The sequence below is a fragment of the Centrocercus urophasianus genome, unplaced genomic scaffold, assembly GCF_019232065.1.
Source record: "Centrocercus urophasianus isolate 14NV4802_14NV808 unplaced genomic scaffold, USGS_Curo_1.0 seq_31, whole genome shotgun sequence".
NCBI lineage: Eukaryota > Metazoa > Chordata > Aves > Galliformes > Phasianidae > Centrocercus > Centrocercus urophasianus.
Window position 1 is genome coordinate 8,869,798 of NW_024884878.1, and position 19,421 is coordinate 8,889,218.

Sequence of the window (19,421 nt, forward strand, 5' to 3'; positions counted from 1 at the left end):
CACCATAATAGCAGCTGTGAAATAGTTGGTCTTCTCTGCCAGTACAGATTTTTATGAATGCTTGCTTTTCTTTGTCATTGGGAAGAATGCACAGCTAATGTAGTGACAAGGTTGAAAGTTAATGTTTGGTAGCTGAGAATTTGCTCTATCAAATGGTGTTAAGGTTCTCTTTGTATTTACTGTAGTTTCCATTGTACTAAATATGAGGAATTACTTTTGGCACAACCTACATATATCTTATTTCTGATATGAAATCAGAATTTTTAATTTTTTTTTTAAAATTGGTTTAGCCTGAATTTCCAGTTGGGAAGATAATCTCAGGCACCATAAAGATTTGTTCTATCTTTAATTACGTCTTAAAATATCAGTGTGCTACTGAATCAAACTCTAAAATATACTGGAAATTATTTTCCCCAGTCAGTTGTCTATATTTTTATCTAGCCAATCAGCAACTCTACTTAGAAGTTCTTTCCTTTCCACGTTTTCAGCTTTTGCAGTCTCCAGTAGTAGAGTAGCAGTTTCTCTCTCATCTTCTTCTAGTGTATTATTATAGAAAACCTGCAACTGAATAAATAAATGCATGAGGTTAGTCAATGCATTTTCACTTTGAGGAAACAGCTGTATATCTGACAGGTGTTTTACACAGAATTACATAAAAAAAAGTGGATGGTAGCAAGCATATTGATTTATGCTGGACAGGAAAGATCCTTACACACCAGGAATATGCCCTTTTGCCATCATCTCTGTAAAAATGCTTCAAATTGCAGCCAGCTTCATTAGTACTAGTGGTACCACACAGTGTCTAGGACTAGTTGGGTAGCAGAATCCTCTTGGGTGCTGCCTCCTCTACAGTTACAGAGCAAGAAGTTTTCTCCCATCAATCTAAAGAGCAGAAGACAAGAGAGGACTGAAGAACAGCAAAGAAACATACGTAGATGGTGTGGAGGAATGTACATGAGAAAAGAGACAGATGTCCAGCAACCTTTTATTAACTTTCCTGTGGGCAGAATGAGGAAGGTCATCTCTACAGATGATAGATTTCAAAGAGCAAAATGAAACAGAAATGATAATATTGGGACTCTGTTACAATCTGAAAGCCAACTGGAAGGCTGACACTGGACTACTGCTTTTGCCATCACAGGAAGCAAAAATTTTTTCCTGAAGAATAAAAGATGAAAAGCTTCTACTTTCTAACCAAGAGAGATTTATTTTATTTTAGGAGCTAGATCTCTGAATAGCTTTCTTCATTAACCATCCATTCTCTGTTATTTGCTGATGCATCTGTCAAAAAAAGGGGAACAATTTCTTTCTTACAATGACAGATACTGGGCAGATACTACTTAGAGATTTATGTGATATAGGAACAGCACAAAAGCTGAGCAGCAGCTCAGAGAGAAGACAAGGAATATTTTTTGAAATAATCTAGGGAGACTTGAACTGGAAGAAACAAGAAAACTGTGGAACAAGCAGTGATAGTTATGCATTTGTCACAGGCACTAACATTTGGAAGTCTTACTGTGGTGAATAAACTAAAGAGAGGTTATAACCACCTGCCACAGACTTCCACCCTTCAGCAGGAATCCCCAGACCAATACGCTCGGTTTTTCCAGACGAGCAGGAGCCCACATAGAATCTATTGTCCATAGATTATCTGGGCTGCCATGAGGCCAAAGAGAAAGGAGAGCACCCCACATGTGCAGGCCTTCTGTTTAGCATGTAGGCAGGCAACCAACCTCCTATGCTGCAACCACACAGAGCAGGACAATATCCATCCTGCACAAAGCAGCACTTTAATGCCATGCTTAATAACTGCACCCACAGACTGCAGAGCTGTGGGTGCCCATTTGTACACTTATTTCTCAGATGAGGAGATATTATTTTTTTTTTTTTAGTTTAATAATACTATGCAATACATTACCTGAATTTCTTTAAGGGGGAACAAAAAAATAAAAAACAAAATATTTTAAAAGCTGTATGTAGAAACTGGTAGTAAAATTGGGACTAATCTCTTCTCTCATTTACCTCTTGGATCTGTATATCTGTACTGACAAATCTTCCCATGATTCTTAATACGGCATGTAATAATTCCTTCCCATACCTGTAAAATTGAGATAAGGGTCCTTCCATCAGCATGCTAGAAAAATACTAGATTCCATCTCATTTAATAATACTCCAGCTATTTATTAATCATGTATCACATTGGAGGTACCAATTAGGTGGAAGTTTTCAATTGTGTAATCCCTGCCGCTTAAAAGGGGAGTACCATTAAAGTTCAGTTTAGACATTTGAGCAGAATTAAACAGACCAATTGCCCCTCATTTTCATTCCTGATATGATCTGCACTTTTTTCTCTGCTATAATGAATAACTGACTTAAAAAGATAACTTTTATGAAGTTAAAATCCATATAGAAATGATAAGTACCATCAATTCTAAAATCTTGGCGTTTCTGTTAGTGTCCTGAGGACAATGTATAAAGCTAACATCCAAACTGGATGGATTAGGACTTTAAATAGAGATGAATAGTATCAGTGGTCTTCAAAATCTGTATGTGTCAATCCACCATCTCTGTGAAGAGAGTATGAGTTCTCTTTGGAAAAGAGGTTAGGACCTTATTTTGCATTTTACACCTGTGCTTATGAAACACTACAAGACTATATGGGTTTTCCATTTTCAGGGGGTTTCCAAGCCATGTGTTTTTCTCTTGTTTGTGGAACTGTCTGGCTGAACATCAAACAAGAACTAAAAAGATTCACCCGTTGCCCACAGGAAGCGTATACTACTTCACACTGTATTACAGGCAACCTGGATGAAAAACATGGAAGAAACTCACGTCAGTGATGGCTTCATCTGTGAAGATCAAAGATGTGCTCATGGCATGGAGGTAATGGTTCTGTTCTAGCACTTTCTTTCAAGTCTGTTCACTTTTAAAACTCTTGGTCGCCCTTCTGACTTCCAGTTTTCCCACATCACTTTGCTGTTCTTACTATTCCTGAAAGTATTTGTCTACAGCGCCAGTGCACAGGGCAAGATGCTGCTGACCACAGAACAGGATGGGCCATTAGGAGCACTTGCATAAAGTGTTCACATGCCTACCTTATACAAAGGAATATGTAAATGAATACACAATAGTCTAAACAATGTTCTCCTCAAGAACACTGACAGGATATAGTGATTACAGATCGTCAGCTACCCCAACTACTCTACCTTTTTTCCTAGGCTCTCATGTTGAAGACTTATCTTCTATCATCCTTTTAATCACACAATTGGCATGGAGTCTCAATCCCATAAGCAGAATGCCCCAACACCATCTAGTGATAGTTGTCACTTGCTAGTCCTGACGCTCAGTGTTGAGACAGAGAAAAAGAAATTGTTGCTTATGTGCAGGTAAGAGTAATTGCTAATATTATTGTACTTTGCCTACACAGCAAGTGGCTTTTCCCTTTTCCTTTTGCTTATGCTTAGGTTGCTCATGTTCTGCTCAAGCTTAATTATATTGATTGCAAGTGTATATAATTACACTAACATCTACTGAATGCAGTCTATGGACTGCTACCATTCTATCATTCAATATCAAAAGAACACTTGTGCTGTGACAGCCAACCATCACAGCCATGCACTCTTCTCCTTTTCCAGATCAGTAAAAGGACGAGTTTATTTCTATTCCAAAGTTTGTTCTGATGTTTGTTTTGTCTGATGTGAAATGCTGCCTGGACAGCAAAAAGTGGGAAACTATATATTATATGGTAGTTGTCATAGAGGTACTTCAGTAATGCCTTCTCTTACATCATGATTAGTAGTCTCCCACACCACTTGTCACAAAGCACATCTTAAAGTGTACTCCAGGAGCCAGATTTTTATCTTTCTTTCTCACAACTGGGATTTTTGGGAAAGCTCCCCATTTAAATAGGTAAATAAGGGCCAGACTTTCCAGAAAGTTTAACACAGGGACAGTCATGAGCAGACTAATTTCAAAGCATTCTGTAATTGACATGAGCTCTTCTTTGACATTAGGCTCTGATGATAACTGTGGTCTCTGTACTTAAGAAAACTGCATCAATCATGACAAACTATGTTGTGTCTGGAAGGAAAATTTGCAGTTGGAGCAAAAGAAACACAGAAGTAAAGAGAAATCATAACAGGTTGGTTACCATACCTTTCACTTAAAAGTGACCAATTTTCTGTAACAAATTCCCAGGCTATACGATGCCCATTGTCCTTAGACACTACATATTCAAGGATGTTGGCTGTACAGTTGGAAGAAAATTGTGTATCACTGAGCCAATACCGCAAGGATCTGTTGGAAAAAAAAGTTAATATTACTTTCTGTTTAAGAGTCATAATCTGGAATTACATATTAGTTCAGGAGGATTTCTGTCCACCCAAATTCTGGAATGTTGACAGTTACACCAAAGTTGGGGTCATTCAGAGTTGTATTCTGGTATTATGGTTGTATTCTGGTTGCATTTTGTTCTTTTGTCGGTGAAATTCCCTGTTCTTGCACACTTGCTTTCCACTTCTCAGTAAAATGAGTGTGTAGCAAAACAGGAGATATTTGATTTTTTGTATATCTTACAGAAAGACTCAGAATAACCCCTCTAATCAGATAACCTCATGGTAAGGGAAACTGCTCCCAAGATTCTGGAGAAAACTCCAAACAGATTCTGGAGAATGAGCTAGAAGTAAGACACGCTGTTACACAGAGGGATTCTGTTTCAATAAGGTACCCAAGGTGCTCTCAAGTAGGCTAAGTCATGATTTCATAAACATTTAACTACCTGACACTAACATCAATGAGAGTGGGTGCCTGGATATCTTGAAAAAGTAAATAAATAATTCTCTTTTTGTTGTGTAACTTTACAGTCTCCTGCTTTCTATAGCACCGCTGAAAAAAATATTTGTCAGAGTATTACAAGCAGCCACTTTGTTGGTAGAGCAGATGAGCTGGGTTTCTCCCATTTGCATGCCACAAATATGCTTAACCAAATGGACAAACTATACTGAGGACAACACAGATTTAAGATTCCTCAGCCTAAAAGACTTTCAGGTTGAAGTTTAGAAAAAGAGATTGTTTTGTCAACAACTGCTGCATACAGAGGAAGAAGATTGTCACAACTTCCTGAGCTGCTGTCTTCTTCTGATATAACTTACAGCTTTACAAGGACCAGTTCTAGCCTGTGTCTATAACAAAATCACCAAAGGACCACAGGTTAGGTGGAAAATCAGCATAGCTCTGCTCAGACATGTCTTCTCAATCCAACTGGCTGTATTTTGAGCCACATCTGTTCTTCCTACTCAACCATCACAAGGTGGCTGGCAGGAGAAAAAACTCAACTACTTTCAGAGCATTGGACTCATCGTATTTATGCCAGTGGTTGGATCATCATTCTTTAGAACTGTCACTGGCAAACTTTTGTCCTCAGAGATACTCTTCGGGTAATGTGGGCATGACAAAATATAAAACTCATCTTCAATATCTTTCTGCTGATAAAGTGAAAAGATCTTGTGAAGATGTCAGTGAAGGATAATGAATATGATATTCCAAACTGGAAATTTAAATATGATTTCTCCTTGTCTATACTTCAGAGTGAACAGCTTGCTAGTTAGTCTATTTTCATGTTTGTCCTTCACCTATGGGTGATCTGACTTCTACAGAGGGCTAAATAGGCTATGAGATTTTAGCCTAGGAAGGCAATCAGAGATATGGGAAGACAGCATAAAATCATAAGTGGTGGGGAAAACTATCAGGGAGAATTATGATAAGTGCTGTTTCTTACAATGCAGAGCGTACAGGCAGCCAGTGGATTCAAAGTCGAAAAAAAAAAAGGAAACAAACCTAAAGGGAACAAGGTTCCATACAACATGCAGTTATGGGATTAGTTACCAGTCTGCTATAACACCTGAAGGTACACTTTCACTTCAGAAAGGGAATTATATTGACAGGTCCACTGGTGGTGTTAGACACGACATGCTAGTTACCAGCTCAAGAATTCTCTTCCTCAGTCAACAAGGGCATGTAAGTTGTGATGTCAGCAAAAGGATCACGTATGTTTGTACTGGTTATCATATTTTCCCCATAAGAAAATTCATAAGGTTCTACCACTGGAATATCAGATGTGTGGTTCTGTGGGAGGCACACTTCTGACAGGTTTGTATGGCGCAGTACCCCCAGAGACATGCTTCAATCAAGGGCACCTGTGAAGTAACCACGATTCTTTGGCACAGCTCATGGCAGAGAGGAGGATGTCTTTATCTTCTGTTGTGGAGTCATTGTGTTTATACATTTTCCATGCAAAATCCCATTCTTTATCACTTCCCACTGCAACACCATAGCAACAGACGGTTCTTCTAATTAAAAATGGAATTCTGTGAAGCAAAATAAAGTTAGAAGGTACTGCATTGCTATAAAGTGATAACAAGAAAATTTTTATTTTCAGCTGAAGGATGCGTAGTAAGAAAAATACAAAATAGCAACCCAAATAAAACTGCTAATTTTGATTACAGTCTAAACTTTAACAAAACATGCAGCTTTCAGGCAAAAAAACCACTTTTTGTAAAAACAGTGAGGTCAAGCCAGTTTGTGTACAGGCAATCAATGCCACTCTTGTACATCGCAGCACGGTATAGCAATCACACCATTAAAGAGGGTGCAACTGCATATAGACATCATCCCAGACAAGATTTTCTTCAGTGAATACATCCAGTAAGAAAGACATGGGAAACAGAAACAAAAGCTGAAGTGACATTTTTCCATGCAACAAGCACCTTCTGTTACTTTCCCTAACACAGCAGTGCATTTTGTAACAGAAAATAAATGCAATCACTGTCCATGTAATACAACACTTCATGTGCAAAGGCTGAACAGAAAGCTTCTCCTGTGGCAATGACATGCCACTAACATTAAAACAGCTCAGCAATTTCTAGTATTAGCAATTTACCTACTAGTCTGTACTGCAAGCTATCTGAAAATAGTTCAAATTAATGGTATGTTGGACAAATTCCCCCTGGCAGTGGGATGGATCTGAATGCAACAAAAAAAGCACTTTACTTCTCCACAGCATGCTGTTAATCTGCATAGAATTACTTAAGTAAGAATGAGATGGTAAGGGTGTAAAAGTTATCTCACACCAGAAGACAGAAAAGCAGTCAACTTTCTGGCCATAGAAATCTTTCTTCAAATTTAAAAATAATATGAGAAAAATTCCTAGTTTCACTAGGCTATTCTAGAAAGAATGAGGTCAATACCTGCAGAAATGGGATCAGTATTGAAGTAAATATACTAGTCAGATGAAAGACTAGAGGACAGAAACATCCAAAGGGGAATGGACTACAATAGTGTAGGAGGAATTTTGGATAACAGATGGAAAGGGAACTCTTATGTCACAGCTTGAACTGGTGAAGGTGTGGCTAGCAAAGGAAGCACAGGTGCAAGCAATTTACTGGGCCCACATCTCCATGGGCTCATTTAAGGGCAAGCCTCTGGTAGGAGAATGCTTCTTGGATGAGAGCTGCTTTCTGGTGATGACTGTTTTGTAGCTAAAGGCTCTATTGCCAATTGGGTGAGTTAACTTTTTCCTATCTATGATTACTGCTGTTCCCAATGATGCTTTGTCTGGTATTCAAAGAATTTATCAGAAGCAATTTCACTCCTTCTGAAGACTGATGCAGACATCACATTTAAGAACTGTAAAAGTAAGCAGCAGGTGCTTCAGCTGTCCTGGTGGGTGTTGAAGATTTCACAGACTCACAGGATGGCTTGGGTTGCAAGGGACCTCGGAGATCATGTAGTTCCAACCCCTGTGCTATGGGCAGCCTGATTGCTCCCCCCTAAATCAGGCTGCCCAGAGGCTCATCCAACCTGGCTGTGAACTCTTTCAGGTATGCGGCATTCACAATTTCTCCAGGCAGCGGTGCCGTGCCTCACCACCTCTCAGTGAACATTTCCCCAACATTTAATCTGAAATTCCTTTCTTCTTGGTCAAAACCATTCCCCCTTGTCCTATTAATATCTACCCACGTAAAAAGTCGATTTCCGTCCTGATTTCACTGCCGTAACAGAAAGCATTAGAATGCTTGGTATAGATATAAAATTTACAAATATCAAATTACAAAGAAATAATTTGGATTTATTTATTTGGGTATGTTCTGAAGTATAAGGAGTTTCCCACCAACAATGATGTTGGCTGAAACTGAGTGTTTACATTGAGGTGAGGGATATTTCTGCAAGGAAATCTTCTAGGACAGATCTTATTTGAGTTACAGAGGCAAGCAGATTTTTTAAGAACTATTTCATAATCTTGAAGGAAGAAGCCTCAGTAGGCACATGTGTGATATGTAGGGTATGCAGTTAGTATAACTCATCCTTTCAAGATGCCTTATGAAAACAGCCTTGCCTAAAAATGTGGCTTTTTTATATAGTCTTAATAGTTTCAAGAAGACATTGGTTACTGAGTGTAGAAGTCTACATGTCTTTTGGCTGCAGCTCTGATGTTGAGCAGTGAAGGCAGGCTGTACAGGCAGCATACTATGGGATACTGGTCTACTGGCTGGTGACAACTATGGTGGACCTGAAGTGGTCTGTGTTGTACTGTTCAGAGAGAAAGTCCATACAGAGCTTGGGGTTTTGTTAATTGAAATACTGAGCTTATTAATTTCATAGGTTTTTTTTTTTTACTTGGAAGTACTCATGTGGTTTGAGCATTCTACCAGGATTCTGTTATGTGAACCTTCAGGAAGATGCAAAAAAAAAAAAAAAAAAAATCCTCCTGAAAAGAATGGTGCATTAGCCTATACTATTTTCCTGGAGTCAGTGCAGATGTGTCATAATGATTTTGTAACCTTTGATGGCAACAGCATTTAGCTTTAGGATGTAACTGAAATGTACAGGAACACTATCCCTTCCTCCAGACTCATTTCTTTCTTTCAAAAGAGAAAGATGAGCCAGCAACCCCAAACCACTTAAACAGCTCCATTTCACTTCTATAAGCAAAGAGAGAGCTAAACTGAGAGACTGGATGGTTCTTGAGAAACAATTTTCACAAAAGTGAAAATAATGCAGCACAACAACTCCAGTGAGTTCTGGGAAGTCAGAAACTGGCTGGAAACGCTCAGATGAAAGATGGTCACCTTATCTGAAAGGAAGAAGCACCACTGCCTTCTACATATGTGAGAGTCCTAGTGGGTATGGTAACACATTGGGTGCTCACCTGTGATGAAGCAACTATCATATTCTGTTAGGAGTTCTGATTTCAAAATGGAGAACATAAGACCAGCTAAAGCGATCTTTCTGTCTATGTCGTTTTCCTACCTGCTGTACTTAAAAACCTCCTCCTTAACTGAAAAGGAACTGGTTTTTTTTTCATTTGAAACCTAATAAGTTGTCTACTTCATGCGTTTTTTTTCCATTAAAATGTGTTTTTTTTCTTTCACTTCATAAAACTACTGCTGTTTTTTTCCTCCATACTTACAAACATGTAGAGTTCAATACTGTGAAGCATCTTCAAATTTATCTCAGTGTCATGAGGGATGGCAAAATTAATCTTCTCCATTTAATTTAAAAGTAGATGAGCTAATATTTCACAGACTCTTCAGCTCCTGAACTCAGATAAGGTGCATAGAATTCCACAAGGAAAAAGTTTTTGAATACTCTTAATGAAGGAAGTATTTTGCATTGGTCTCAGATTTCCACATAGCATTGCTTCCTTTATTGTAGGATAGTAGGAAAATCCTCTCTGAAACATACCAGGATGTGTTTAGTCTAACTAAGTTTTTTGCTTTATCACCAAAGTACAGCCCTTCAAATCTTCTTTAAAATGAGGTGATTACTAAATCACTACTACCAGAATACAAACACAAGCACTTAGGCAATCACATAGCAGCAAACATAGGAGTAAGACAAAATATTAGCCTCTTTGCAACTATAATAAAGAAAAATAATAAATAAACTTTAAATATTCACTCACCAGGGCCAATATTATATGACTATTGCACAGGGGAAAAAAAAAAAAAAGAACATCAGAAGAGAGAGGGAGGAAAGGAATAAGAATTTCAATACAGTGTAAGATTCCTTTTAACAATGCAATACACTAACACAGAATATCTGATTCTAGTAAAGCTCAACTTCATTCTTACAGACCAGAAACCTAGCCACTGGGCTCCAGGATCATCATGAGAACTGACAGCCCTTCCCAGCCCCTGTTCATGCAAATGCGGAACGTGGATGACATTCACCATGGACAGATGTTCATGTCATTGCCATACTGGCATTGCTTCACTCTGTTCTCCTTAGGGAAGCCTAGAACTTGAGTCAGCATGTGTGATGCCCCCAAGGCTGAGGTATGGCAAAGGGATCAGACAACATGGTTGCATCAGTCTTAACTTAGTTTCATCTGCTGTGTGGTTAAGCAGATCTTGGTATTCATGGAAAAATCCTTCAGCAGTAATTATGAAATCAACACAAAGCTGAAATTTGCAGAGGATGTGGAACTTTGCATTTATTATTTTCCTTTTGAGATTTTGTTTTTGCTTTGCTTAAATTCTGTAGATCTGGGGAGAATGAGCAGTGTGTAGAGCCCTTTCTTATCCTGCCTGCCCCTGTAAAAGCCCCTCAACCACCCACATCCCCTGCACATGCACATCTCTCAGAGCACATTATAGTTCTTACTTGTACTCAGGGTTGTCCATCCACTTAGTATACAGTTCAGATGACAGATCCAAACAGTCTTGGAGACCCAGCCAGCATGCTGTTGCAAAAAATTTTTCCAAATACACTCTTGAAGAAAAGCCAAAATAGCAAGTGTAAAAGATGTGTATTCCACATTTGAAATGCTCAAACTGTGCTTGACCCCAGTTTCTGCACATCATGCTGTTAACTGGGGAGAACCTTTACCAGAAGCAATTGAGTTTTAATAAAAGTTAAAAAATTAAGTTGCCAAAAAATGGGCTCCTGACTTCAGTATTCCTGGATGTCAGCGAGGCTACCTACACACCTTAATTTTTATTAGGTTTCTGCATTTTTTATAGTGCTGTTGCTTTGGATGCACCTAGTATCAGTCATTGTAGTAGGCTGTGGTTTTACAAAATGAATCATTTTAAAGCTCTAGTGATTGATGCATAAAGCTCATCTGAACCATTGCTATAGGTTTTCCCCCAAAGAGCAGCAACTTGTTAAACCTACTCTCCAAAACACAAGAGCTACCACTCCTGTTATTAAAGGATCATCTCTTACCCTCACTAAATATGCTGACAATATCCCAAACGATCCCAACATACTGCATTTTCATTGCAGGTATCATCACAAATAAGTAACACGTTCATAGATCAGTGAGAACAACAGTTCTTTCACACCCAAATTAAGTACACCATTTTCCTATATCTTGCATTTGAATTTGCAAAGACAAACTACTACAGTGTGTCAGTTATCAAAGTTCTGAGAAGAGCAGAATACTTACTGAGCAAAATAGTCATCTTCCAAAGCATCAACATTTTGACGAATAAAACCTGCATAATAATGGTATATTGGCAACATTCTCTTTAAAAGGTATTTCTTTTAAAAGAAGGGAAAGAAAAATTATTTTCATTCAAATGCATGCTTTTATTATGCTGTGTTTTTCTTTACTTACTCATTTATCCTAAAAATTCACCTCTATTGCTTTCTTGACAATAAAGAACATTAAAATGAAGCACATAAAATAAATAACATGGGATTTGATGCACCTGTGCTATTAAAATGGGGAAATTACTTGTTTCACTTTGCTAACACATCTGAGCTTGCAAAAGATAATAAATGCTCCTTCTCAGAGAAAAGACAGAAAAAAACAAGTTCCCAAAAGAAAAAATATGTTTCCCACATATTTTGAACATACTTATCCTGAGAACATAAGAGAATTACTACTTTGAGATTGCTACTATAAAAAAAAGTAGCATGAAATAGAAGTAATATATATATATATAATCTCAAGTATCTTAAATACAGAATAAAATAATCTCATACAGTATCTAAGACAGCTCCTTCTTTCTCTTCATATAGCTTTTTCTGAACTACTTTTACAAAAAGAACCAAAGCAAGGGTTAATACTAAGAATGCAAACAAATTTCTGCTTTACAGTAAGAACTCACAAAGCAATGATATTTATCACTGACTAGCACATGTGAACAAGTACCTCCTATTTAAAGATGATGGCAAATCATGCAAATGCATTCATACAATATTACCCATCACATTCGTTCTTTCGTGAGAATCTAGAAAGCTTTTAGTCACTTTATTTAAATGGACTAGTATCTTTCCTAACTAGTAAAAGAAGTTGATACCTTCAAAAGTGGGTATACTTCATAGTTTTTCAGAGTACTTTCCACATTGTCAGGCACTAGATTTACCAATACCACATTCCATACAAAGAGTTTATCTTCTCCGCCAAGGTACTTTGTTAGTTCAAGTGCAGCTTCAATCTCAATATATCCAGACCTATTTGAAGACAAAAACCACTCGTATTTGAACATGCTTATTCACATTAACTATCTACCATGGATTTATTTATGATGATAAAACATACAGATACACGGTGGGAAATCACCTTGAAAAGGCACTGTTATGTTGAAATAAATGTCAAACTATGGTGTGTCATTGAAAAGCTGAACTTTTTAATGCATACATTGAAGAGCATAGTGCCTAGTAATGGGGTAATCATGGCAGTACGTATTCTGGCAGTGTCTGCAGCATGCATCAGCCTCACTCGAAGAGTGTTTTCATTTATAATACACTTGTCTTTTTATTGGCAAAGAAGAGATTTTCAATATTTATGGAATAAACGTTACTATAAAATGAAACGGTTTAAACCACATGCACGCTACCCTAGAGATTAGCAATTTCAGCATGGCACTTCCATGCCTCACCATGGAGCTAGCGTGGAATGCATTCCTTCCCCAGAAAAGCCAATTCACTCCTCACTCCTTCAGAACAGAAAACTCCAGAATAGAAACACTGCTAGCATTTTGACCCCCTGCTCTCAGAACCACCTCTGCAGGCTTTGGAGTGTGCTTCAGCCACCTACTTCCTGAGCTCCCACATCCCAGCTGCCTGATGCTTTGGACATCTCTGTTGTGACTATGACACAGATCTATTTATTTCATCTCTAGCACCCCACAGCACTGCTGAGCTCACCAGCAGCACAGTCCCACAGCTTCTACACATGAACCTCCTCTGAGAACTGCCTTGCTTTCAGAAGGAAGGGAGCGTGACAGGAAAACTAACAGAACGCTGGGTTATTTTTAACCAAGTCATTTTCTACTGAACTGCAAAAGTGTCTTGTGGTCTTCTTCTGCCAAGAGGTGAATGACCAACCAATCCATCCACAGGGGAGATGAAAGAGGTGTTATGAGTCATGCAGGAGAGCATAGCTGAGGCTCTCCTGAGTAAACGTAGGAGAATTATCTTCATTTAGAAGTTCCCTTACAACAAATTTCGGTTAGTCTTCATAGCGTTCATGACAGTTCCACTACTTAAAGTATTTGCTAAGAGAAGGTACAAACTAAAAGTAATTTCAAAAGAAATCACCCAACACTGGTAGTCCTCCACCATTTTGTTGAACGCCTGTTGTTTATAAGAGGTACGTATGGTTAGGGGTGAATGAAGCAGAAGTACAAATGTTGAATTAGATCATGTAGTTTAATCATTTTCCATGACATGTGCAAAACATACTTACCTTGTCAGTGCAAAAATGTCATCTAGCAGCTGGAACCTGCTGACAGCAGGAATAGCCTGCAGAAGGCATCAATGTGGTGTTAATAGACCTAGACACATCATTAAGAGCAATAAAAAGGTGTATGACAAAGTAATAAAAAGTGTAAGGCAAAGTCACTAACATCTTTTATAAGCCAAAATCTTCTGCAAAACATGCTAAAATTGATCTCGTATTTTAAGCTGAGATTGTTTATGTGCTTTTAGGAGCACTTACATATAAAAAGTGCAGAACATGAGGATCCCTCTTATTACATATTAGAATTAAAAGTAAAGTCTGGAAGTTGTACATTTCCTAATATACACTTTGTTATTTCATTCTGGTATGTTTTTTTCCTTTTGAAGTTTCAGGTTAGTCCACAGCAGAGTATCTGAATCACAGATTACATGACCAAGAAAAGACTGTGGGTGAGCCTCTGCCTACAGCTCTTCCTGGTCACTTCTCCTCTCCTCCCTGTTTCCATTCTGGCGTGGCTCAGCTTCTGCTCTAGCCAACCTTCCCACCAGCCATTAAGCATGGCCCTGAGCTGCACAGTGTAAGTCTGTCCTGATTAGATTTGCTGTGAAGAAAAACTCAGATGAAACAAAGCTGATGGACCTTATAGAGGTCTGGTCACCCCTTTGTGCTCTCATCAGCCTTGGGTTTAGACCTTCCAGAGAAGTCATCTGATCACGTGTGTTCTCAGAGGCACAGACCATGCTTAAATTCGCACAGCTTTGTTGTCAAATCCAGTGAATCAGTGTGATTACCAGAAACCAGGCTTGGGCTAGGAAACATTAAATGCTATGCAGCACCACAGAAGGCCATTTGAGCACAGAAGGCCATTTGAGCAGGCTGCTCCATGTGTCATTTACTGCAAGCCTACACGGTGACATAAGATCTTCTCTGTGTTATAGAACTGACTGGAACATTAGAAGAATCACAAAATGCACCTCAAATCGATGCTTTTGTTAACATTTCATTCACAGAAATATTGTTCTTTGGTGGAAATAAAAACTTTCTTCTGTTTTTCCTCCCCATGGTTACCTCGTAGCAGATAAATCTGGGTCGCGCATCCATCCTGACAATTCTTTGAGTGAAATTTAAGAGATTTATTAAGATAATTTGGCAGACAGAATGCCATCTCTTGTATGTTATTTTTCAACTTCATGCCTGTGTGAAACTATTTGGGCCTGTTCCTATTCCACTATGGAAGACTGCCATTAACTGTAGTTGTGCAATACTAGATCATTTATTCTTACATGACAAATACGAGTTCTTGTTGTTCCAGGTTTTCATCAGTGTGATTACTGGTAAAAAATGCAGGGAGATATACACAGAAAGAAGTCTGTTTACAAGCTTGAAAAAAAAAAATTATATACATGATCTTACCTTTGGATCATTTTCAAGCAAGTGTACTAATCTTTTCAAGTTTAACTGATCGTAGTTCACTCTGTAGTATCCACTTAAATTTACATTTAGTAGGATCCAGTCATATTCTGAGTCTGACACTTGCATTTCAGGGAACACTTCTGTAAAGTGACATGAGAAAGCATTTCATTTTCTGCACGCTGCTAAATTCTCTTGCATTTGTGCTCCCCAGGATGCAAGTTTGAGGTTGTACCCAGACTCCCACAGAATCTGTGTAGCAGAATGACTTCAACAAGCACCTGATCCCTGAGGAGCTGAGCACCCTGAAGATGGCAAAGGGGTGGCTGAAGACATGTGCAGCTCCAACCTTTTGACTAGCAGGCAGCTGGGAGAGCTCAGAAAGGCTATATAGAAACCACCAGTCTGGATGGGGAACAGCACCCCTGAGTGCCTAGGCATCCACGCTCAGCATGCCTTGCCACTTCCAGTGTTGCTCCAAAACTCAGCGCTCGGCTCCCAGCAGGAGAACTGACTGTCTACCAGCGTTAGTATAAGGAAAGCAAAACAGCTAAATTCATGCAACAGGCAAACAACTGAAAATAAATACTATAAATGAAAGTCCTACAGCCCTCTTGAGTTACATTACTTACTAGAGGCTGCTTCTCACATTCCCATTTCATCTCACTACTGCCTACATTAGGTGCTTGTTTGATTATTTGCCCCTGGAAGACCACAGGATGTTGCAGGGGACCAGAGGCTCTAAGCTCCAATAAGGGCCTCCTGAAGGCTCTAAGCTGCCTGAAGAGGACTAACGTGCTGCTTTAACTGGGCACGATTGGCCTGGTTTAAGAAGACAGCAAACTCTCTTAAGACAGTGTATCAATACTGGTGAGTAGTCCAGACAACTCTCTGAACTGAAGGTTCAAACTCCAATATGTTTTGACCGAGCTGGATTCGTATTTTGTCATTTTCACACATTCAACAAGAGGAAAACACAACAAATGTCAGAGACTAGTTAACACATTTAAAAAGACTGAGTAGCTAGGATATGGTGCTAGTAGTATTTTCCATATACTAGTTCAATGTTCTGCTAATCATTACTATCATTTTCAGATGCATCTAAAATAGCAAAACCATGCTCTGAGAGATCCAGCTCATTCCTAGCCTCCACCACCAGGCCAAATGAAAACACGTTCTACCACAGTAGCACAGTTTTGCCAGCATTTGGTATCTTTTCTACACTGACATGCATCACTTAGGGATCATGTCTTTTCCTGCCAGTGACCAACACACTAACATGAGCATAAGGTAAGCATTTAGAGATTGCCAGAGAAGTCCTAAACCAACAGAACAGGCTTTTAGCACTGCATAGCAGTGACGTGCAAGAGCATGCTTGGCTACCATTAGCAGCCCTGCTTGGGGCTTGCCGCCTAATTTCACTTGCTCAGAAGTAAGAAGCATAACTCCCACAGAGCTCTTTTCAGCAAAAATACACATACATAACAGCACTTTTTAGATGCTTCATTGTGATGTATTTCCATGCCACTGCAGAAGCTATTCTAAAATTTGAGGCAAAAAGGTTAGTGAAGTGAAAAATACCCTCAACACCCCTACGCATATAAGAAACCATTTGGTTTATCTTTACATCAAAAAGTCAAGACTGAAATCAAAATTGCTGTTATTTTTTCATCTTTACTTGGAAGCAAGCTACTAGTCTAGGCTCTGGGAAGTTTCACGCGTGGCTTTCAAATACAAGTACAAGGTGTTTTAATGACTGAATTTTCACTTTTTTTTAGTTCTTTCAGGCAGATGGCAACATGATGTTTATTTAATTAATGCAGATGATGTGCGAGGAAATGGAATTGCTATTATTTCAATGATAGAAGCCTACCATGTAACACTAGTCCTTCCAAGCAAGCACTGCTTAATACTTCTTTCCTGCAAATTTTCTGATTTTTCACCTCACTGGAACATCCACTAATTGCTCTTTAATTTGTCCACATACTGTGAAATAGTCATTCAAGTTATCTTTTGCTGGAAAGATAAGGCAAGTAGCTCTTGACAATTGCAAACAAAGGGCAGAGAGATTAAAAAATGCACACAATGTATTGTAGTTTTTTAAGCATTTAACAAACACATCACTACGCATCTACGTCTAAATGATTCAAGATCTGATGCAGTTCAAGGCTGACTTACCAAAGAAAAATTATTAACTTATTCTAATGATTTCCTCTACTTTCCATCAAAAAATACAGCTGCCTATTGGAAAGCAATATGGGGAAGAATTGTGAGAAATAATAACTGAATTTTTTATTTGATTGGAGACGCCTATAAGCTCACTTCTTTATTATAAGCCTTTAAAACCTTTTGGGGTTCTACTCTGTTAGTAAGACTATGTTTGCACTTGATTTGCACCAACAAGTAAAATTACACAGAAAATACTTTTTAGAGATATCCACGTTCAATAAATATGGGCCATTTCACATAACTCATTCTGATCTTTTTCAGTCCTCATATCTACCAGTTGAGCTTGATCATACTTTGAGGTATCACAGCCAAACCCAGAGATCCCACCCGTACTCATGGACTCTCACTAGCGTCAATGGAATCTACTGAAGCAAAAGTAATACAGAAGCATGAGCAGCTTGGAGTTTGGATTTGTGTATAAACGAAATATCTATTCATGACAGGCATTTGTACACAGAGAAAAATAATTATTAATCTGATTTTTTTCTCTATTATAATGTAAAATTAACACAGTGATTTGTTCATAGATGTATTCGGTGGCTTTTTATCATCTTGGTTTTAGCACGTTTAAAAAAAACACATTACTTACTGCTGCTGTTGTCAAGCCACATTAAGGGCTGTGATGATCCATTTCTCATCCAAGAAATAGGAACAATCCAAGTATTGCTTAAGGAAAAAACCACAACAAAAAAAGCAATATCATTAATTCTTACTCTTACAGAAACCCTCACTGCTGACACTAAATTAGATTGCAAATCAGTTTCTTACTCATCTTCCCTCTCTCCTCTCTGATTCACAAAACGTCTTCGGATGGTTGTACTTACGCTGGATCAGCACATAGGTTCATTGATTGGAATGGAGTTTTAGCTTGGATTTAAATAAGCACTCAGACAGTTCTAGATCTAGCTAGATTTTGCTAGATCTGCAGAAGTACCACTTTATCTCTATGCTCTTGCTTTGTTTCTCTGGGAGATAATTCAATTTTCCCCAGTTATTTTTTAATTTCCTCACTTCATCTGATTTCTGGAGACTATAAAGCTCCTTTTTAAAAGTGCATTTGGTAAAAATGGCTCCAGGCAAACAAAACAACTGTAATACTAATAACTTCCATTTCATGTCACAGGTAATCAAAATCTCCCATAGAAAGGAGATGAAAGTTTTGACAGCCTGAAGTTGTTCAAGAAAATGAAAAATTCTGAAATGTTTGTCCTGGATTTGCTTAACTTCATGTGGCATTAAGTATTGCTGTAACTAGAGTAATGGATGCAACATTTCTAACTTGGAACTCCTTATCTGTGTTATCTGGCTTTATTTAGAAACTAATTTAATCTACAGTTTTCTTCCTTCCCTGGTGCTTGGAAGCAAATGAAGCTATCGAAATCCCCATCCTTTCATTGTCTGCAAGAACAGAACCACAGGTAGGAAAGATTGCCTTGAGTTACTTTTCTCTTATATCTCCCTGGGTAAGAACACACCCTGCAAGCTTTGTTCATACATCCCAGTGCTTACAGAAAGAGCTGAATTTTACCGAAGTTCAGACTCTGGCCATGAGGCTCCCAAGCGGGTGACCAGAATCAGCTCCTTCCACCATGTTTTTAGGCATCTAAATATGCAGCACGGCTGCAGGCACTCTGTGATTCTCACTGACAGTTTCATGGCAAGTATGACATGACAGTTTCAAGGCTTTCTGAGAAAGGAGTAATCTAGATAAGACCTTCATGCAACCCCATTGTCTTTGCTATGACAATGAGACTGAAAATGTTGACAGGAAAGAAGTTGCTGCATGGTTCAGCCCGGTCCTCAGCCTGAATGATTGAAAGATGAAGAATGAAGAAATGCCAGGCAAAACTTCTGCCTTGCAATCCATTCACGGCCCATGCCTGTCCTTACAAAGCTGTTTTGTGGCTGGAAAAGTCACTACTGCACAGGAAGGCAACCCTCAGAGAAACTACAGCAAACTCCAATCTTAAACAGAATTTATTTCATGCCGCAAAGCAAAAAATTTAGAAAACAGTCAAAACATTGTGAAGAGTTTCCTGCAAATAGAAAAACAAAACATGGGTATCTGATAAGAATGCAAATGAAACAT

At 38.5% G+C, this 19,421-nt stretch overlaps 1 protein-coding gene across 1 annotated transcript in view; it reads right to left on the reverse strand.

The window, feature by feature from the left end:
• Window positions 1-536: 536 nt before the first annotated feature.
• Window positions 537-19,421, reverse strand: part of LVRN (laeverin) — a 34,146-nt gene continuing 15,261 nt past the window's right edge. Inside the window, 13 exon segments of the mRNA XM_042829473.1 lie at window positions 537-564; window positions 717-781; window positions 784-831; window positions 834-882; window positions 2,003-2,098; window positions 4,156-4,296; window positions 6,195-6,365; window positions 10,663-10,770; window positions 11,450-11,544; window positions 12,309-12,462; window positions 13,700-13,755; window positions 15,107-15,246; window positions 17,922-17,998. Of these exon segments, the coding sequence (XP_042685407.1) occupies window positions 537-564; window positions 717-781; window positions 784-831; window positions 834-882; window positions 2,003-2,098; window positions 4,156-4,296; window positions 6,195-6,365; window positions 10,663-10,770; window positions 11,450-11,544; window positions 12,309-12,462; window positions 13,700-13,755; window positions 15,107-15,246; window positions 17,922-17,998 (1,228 nt within the window).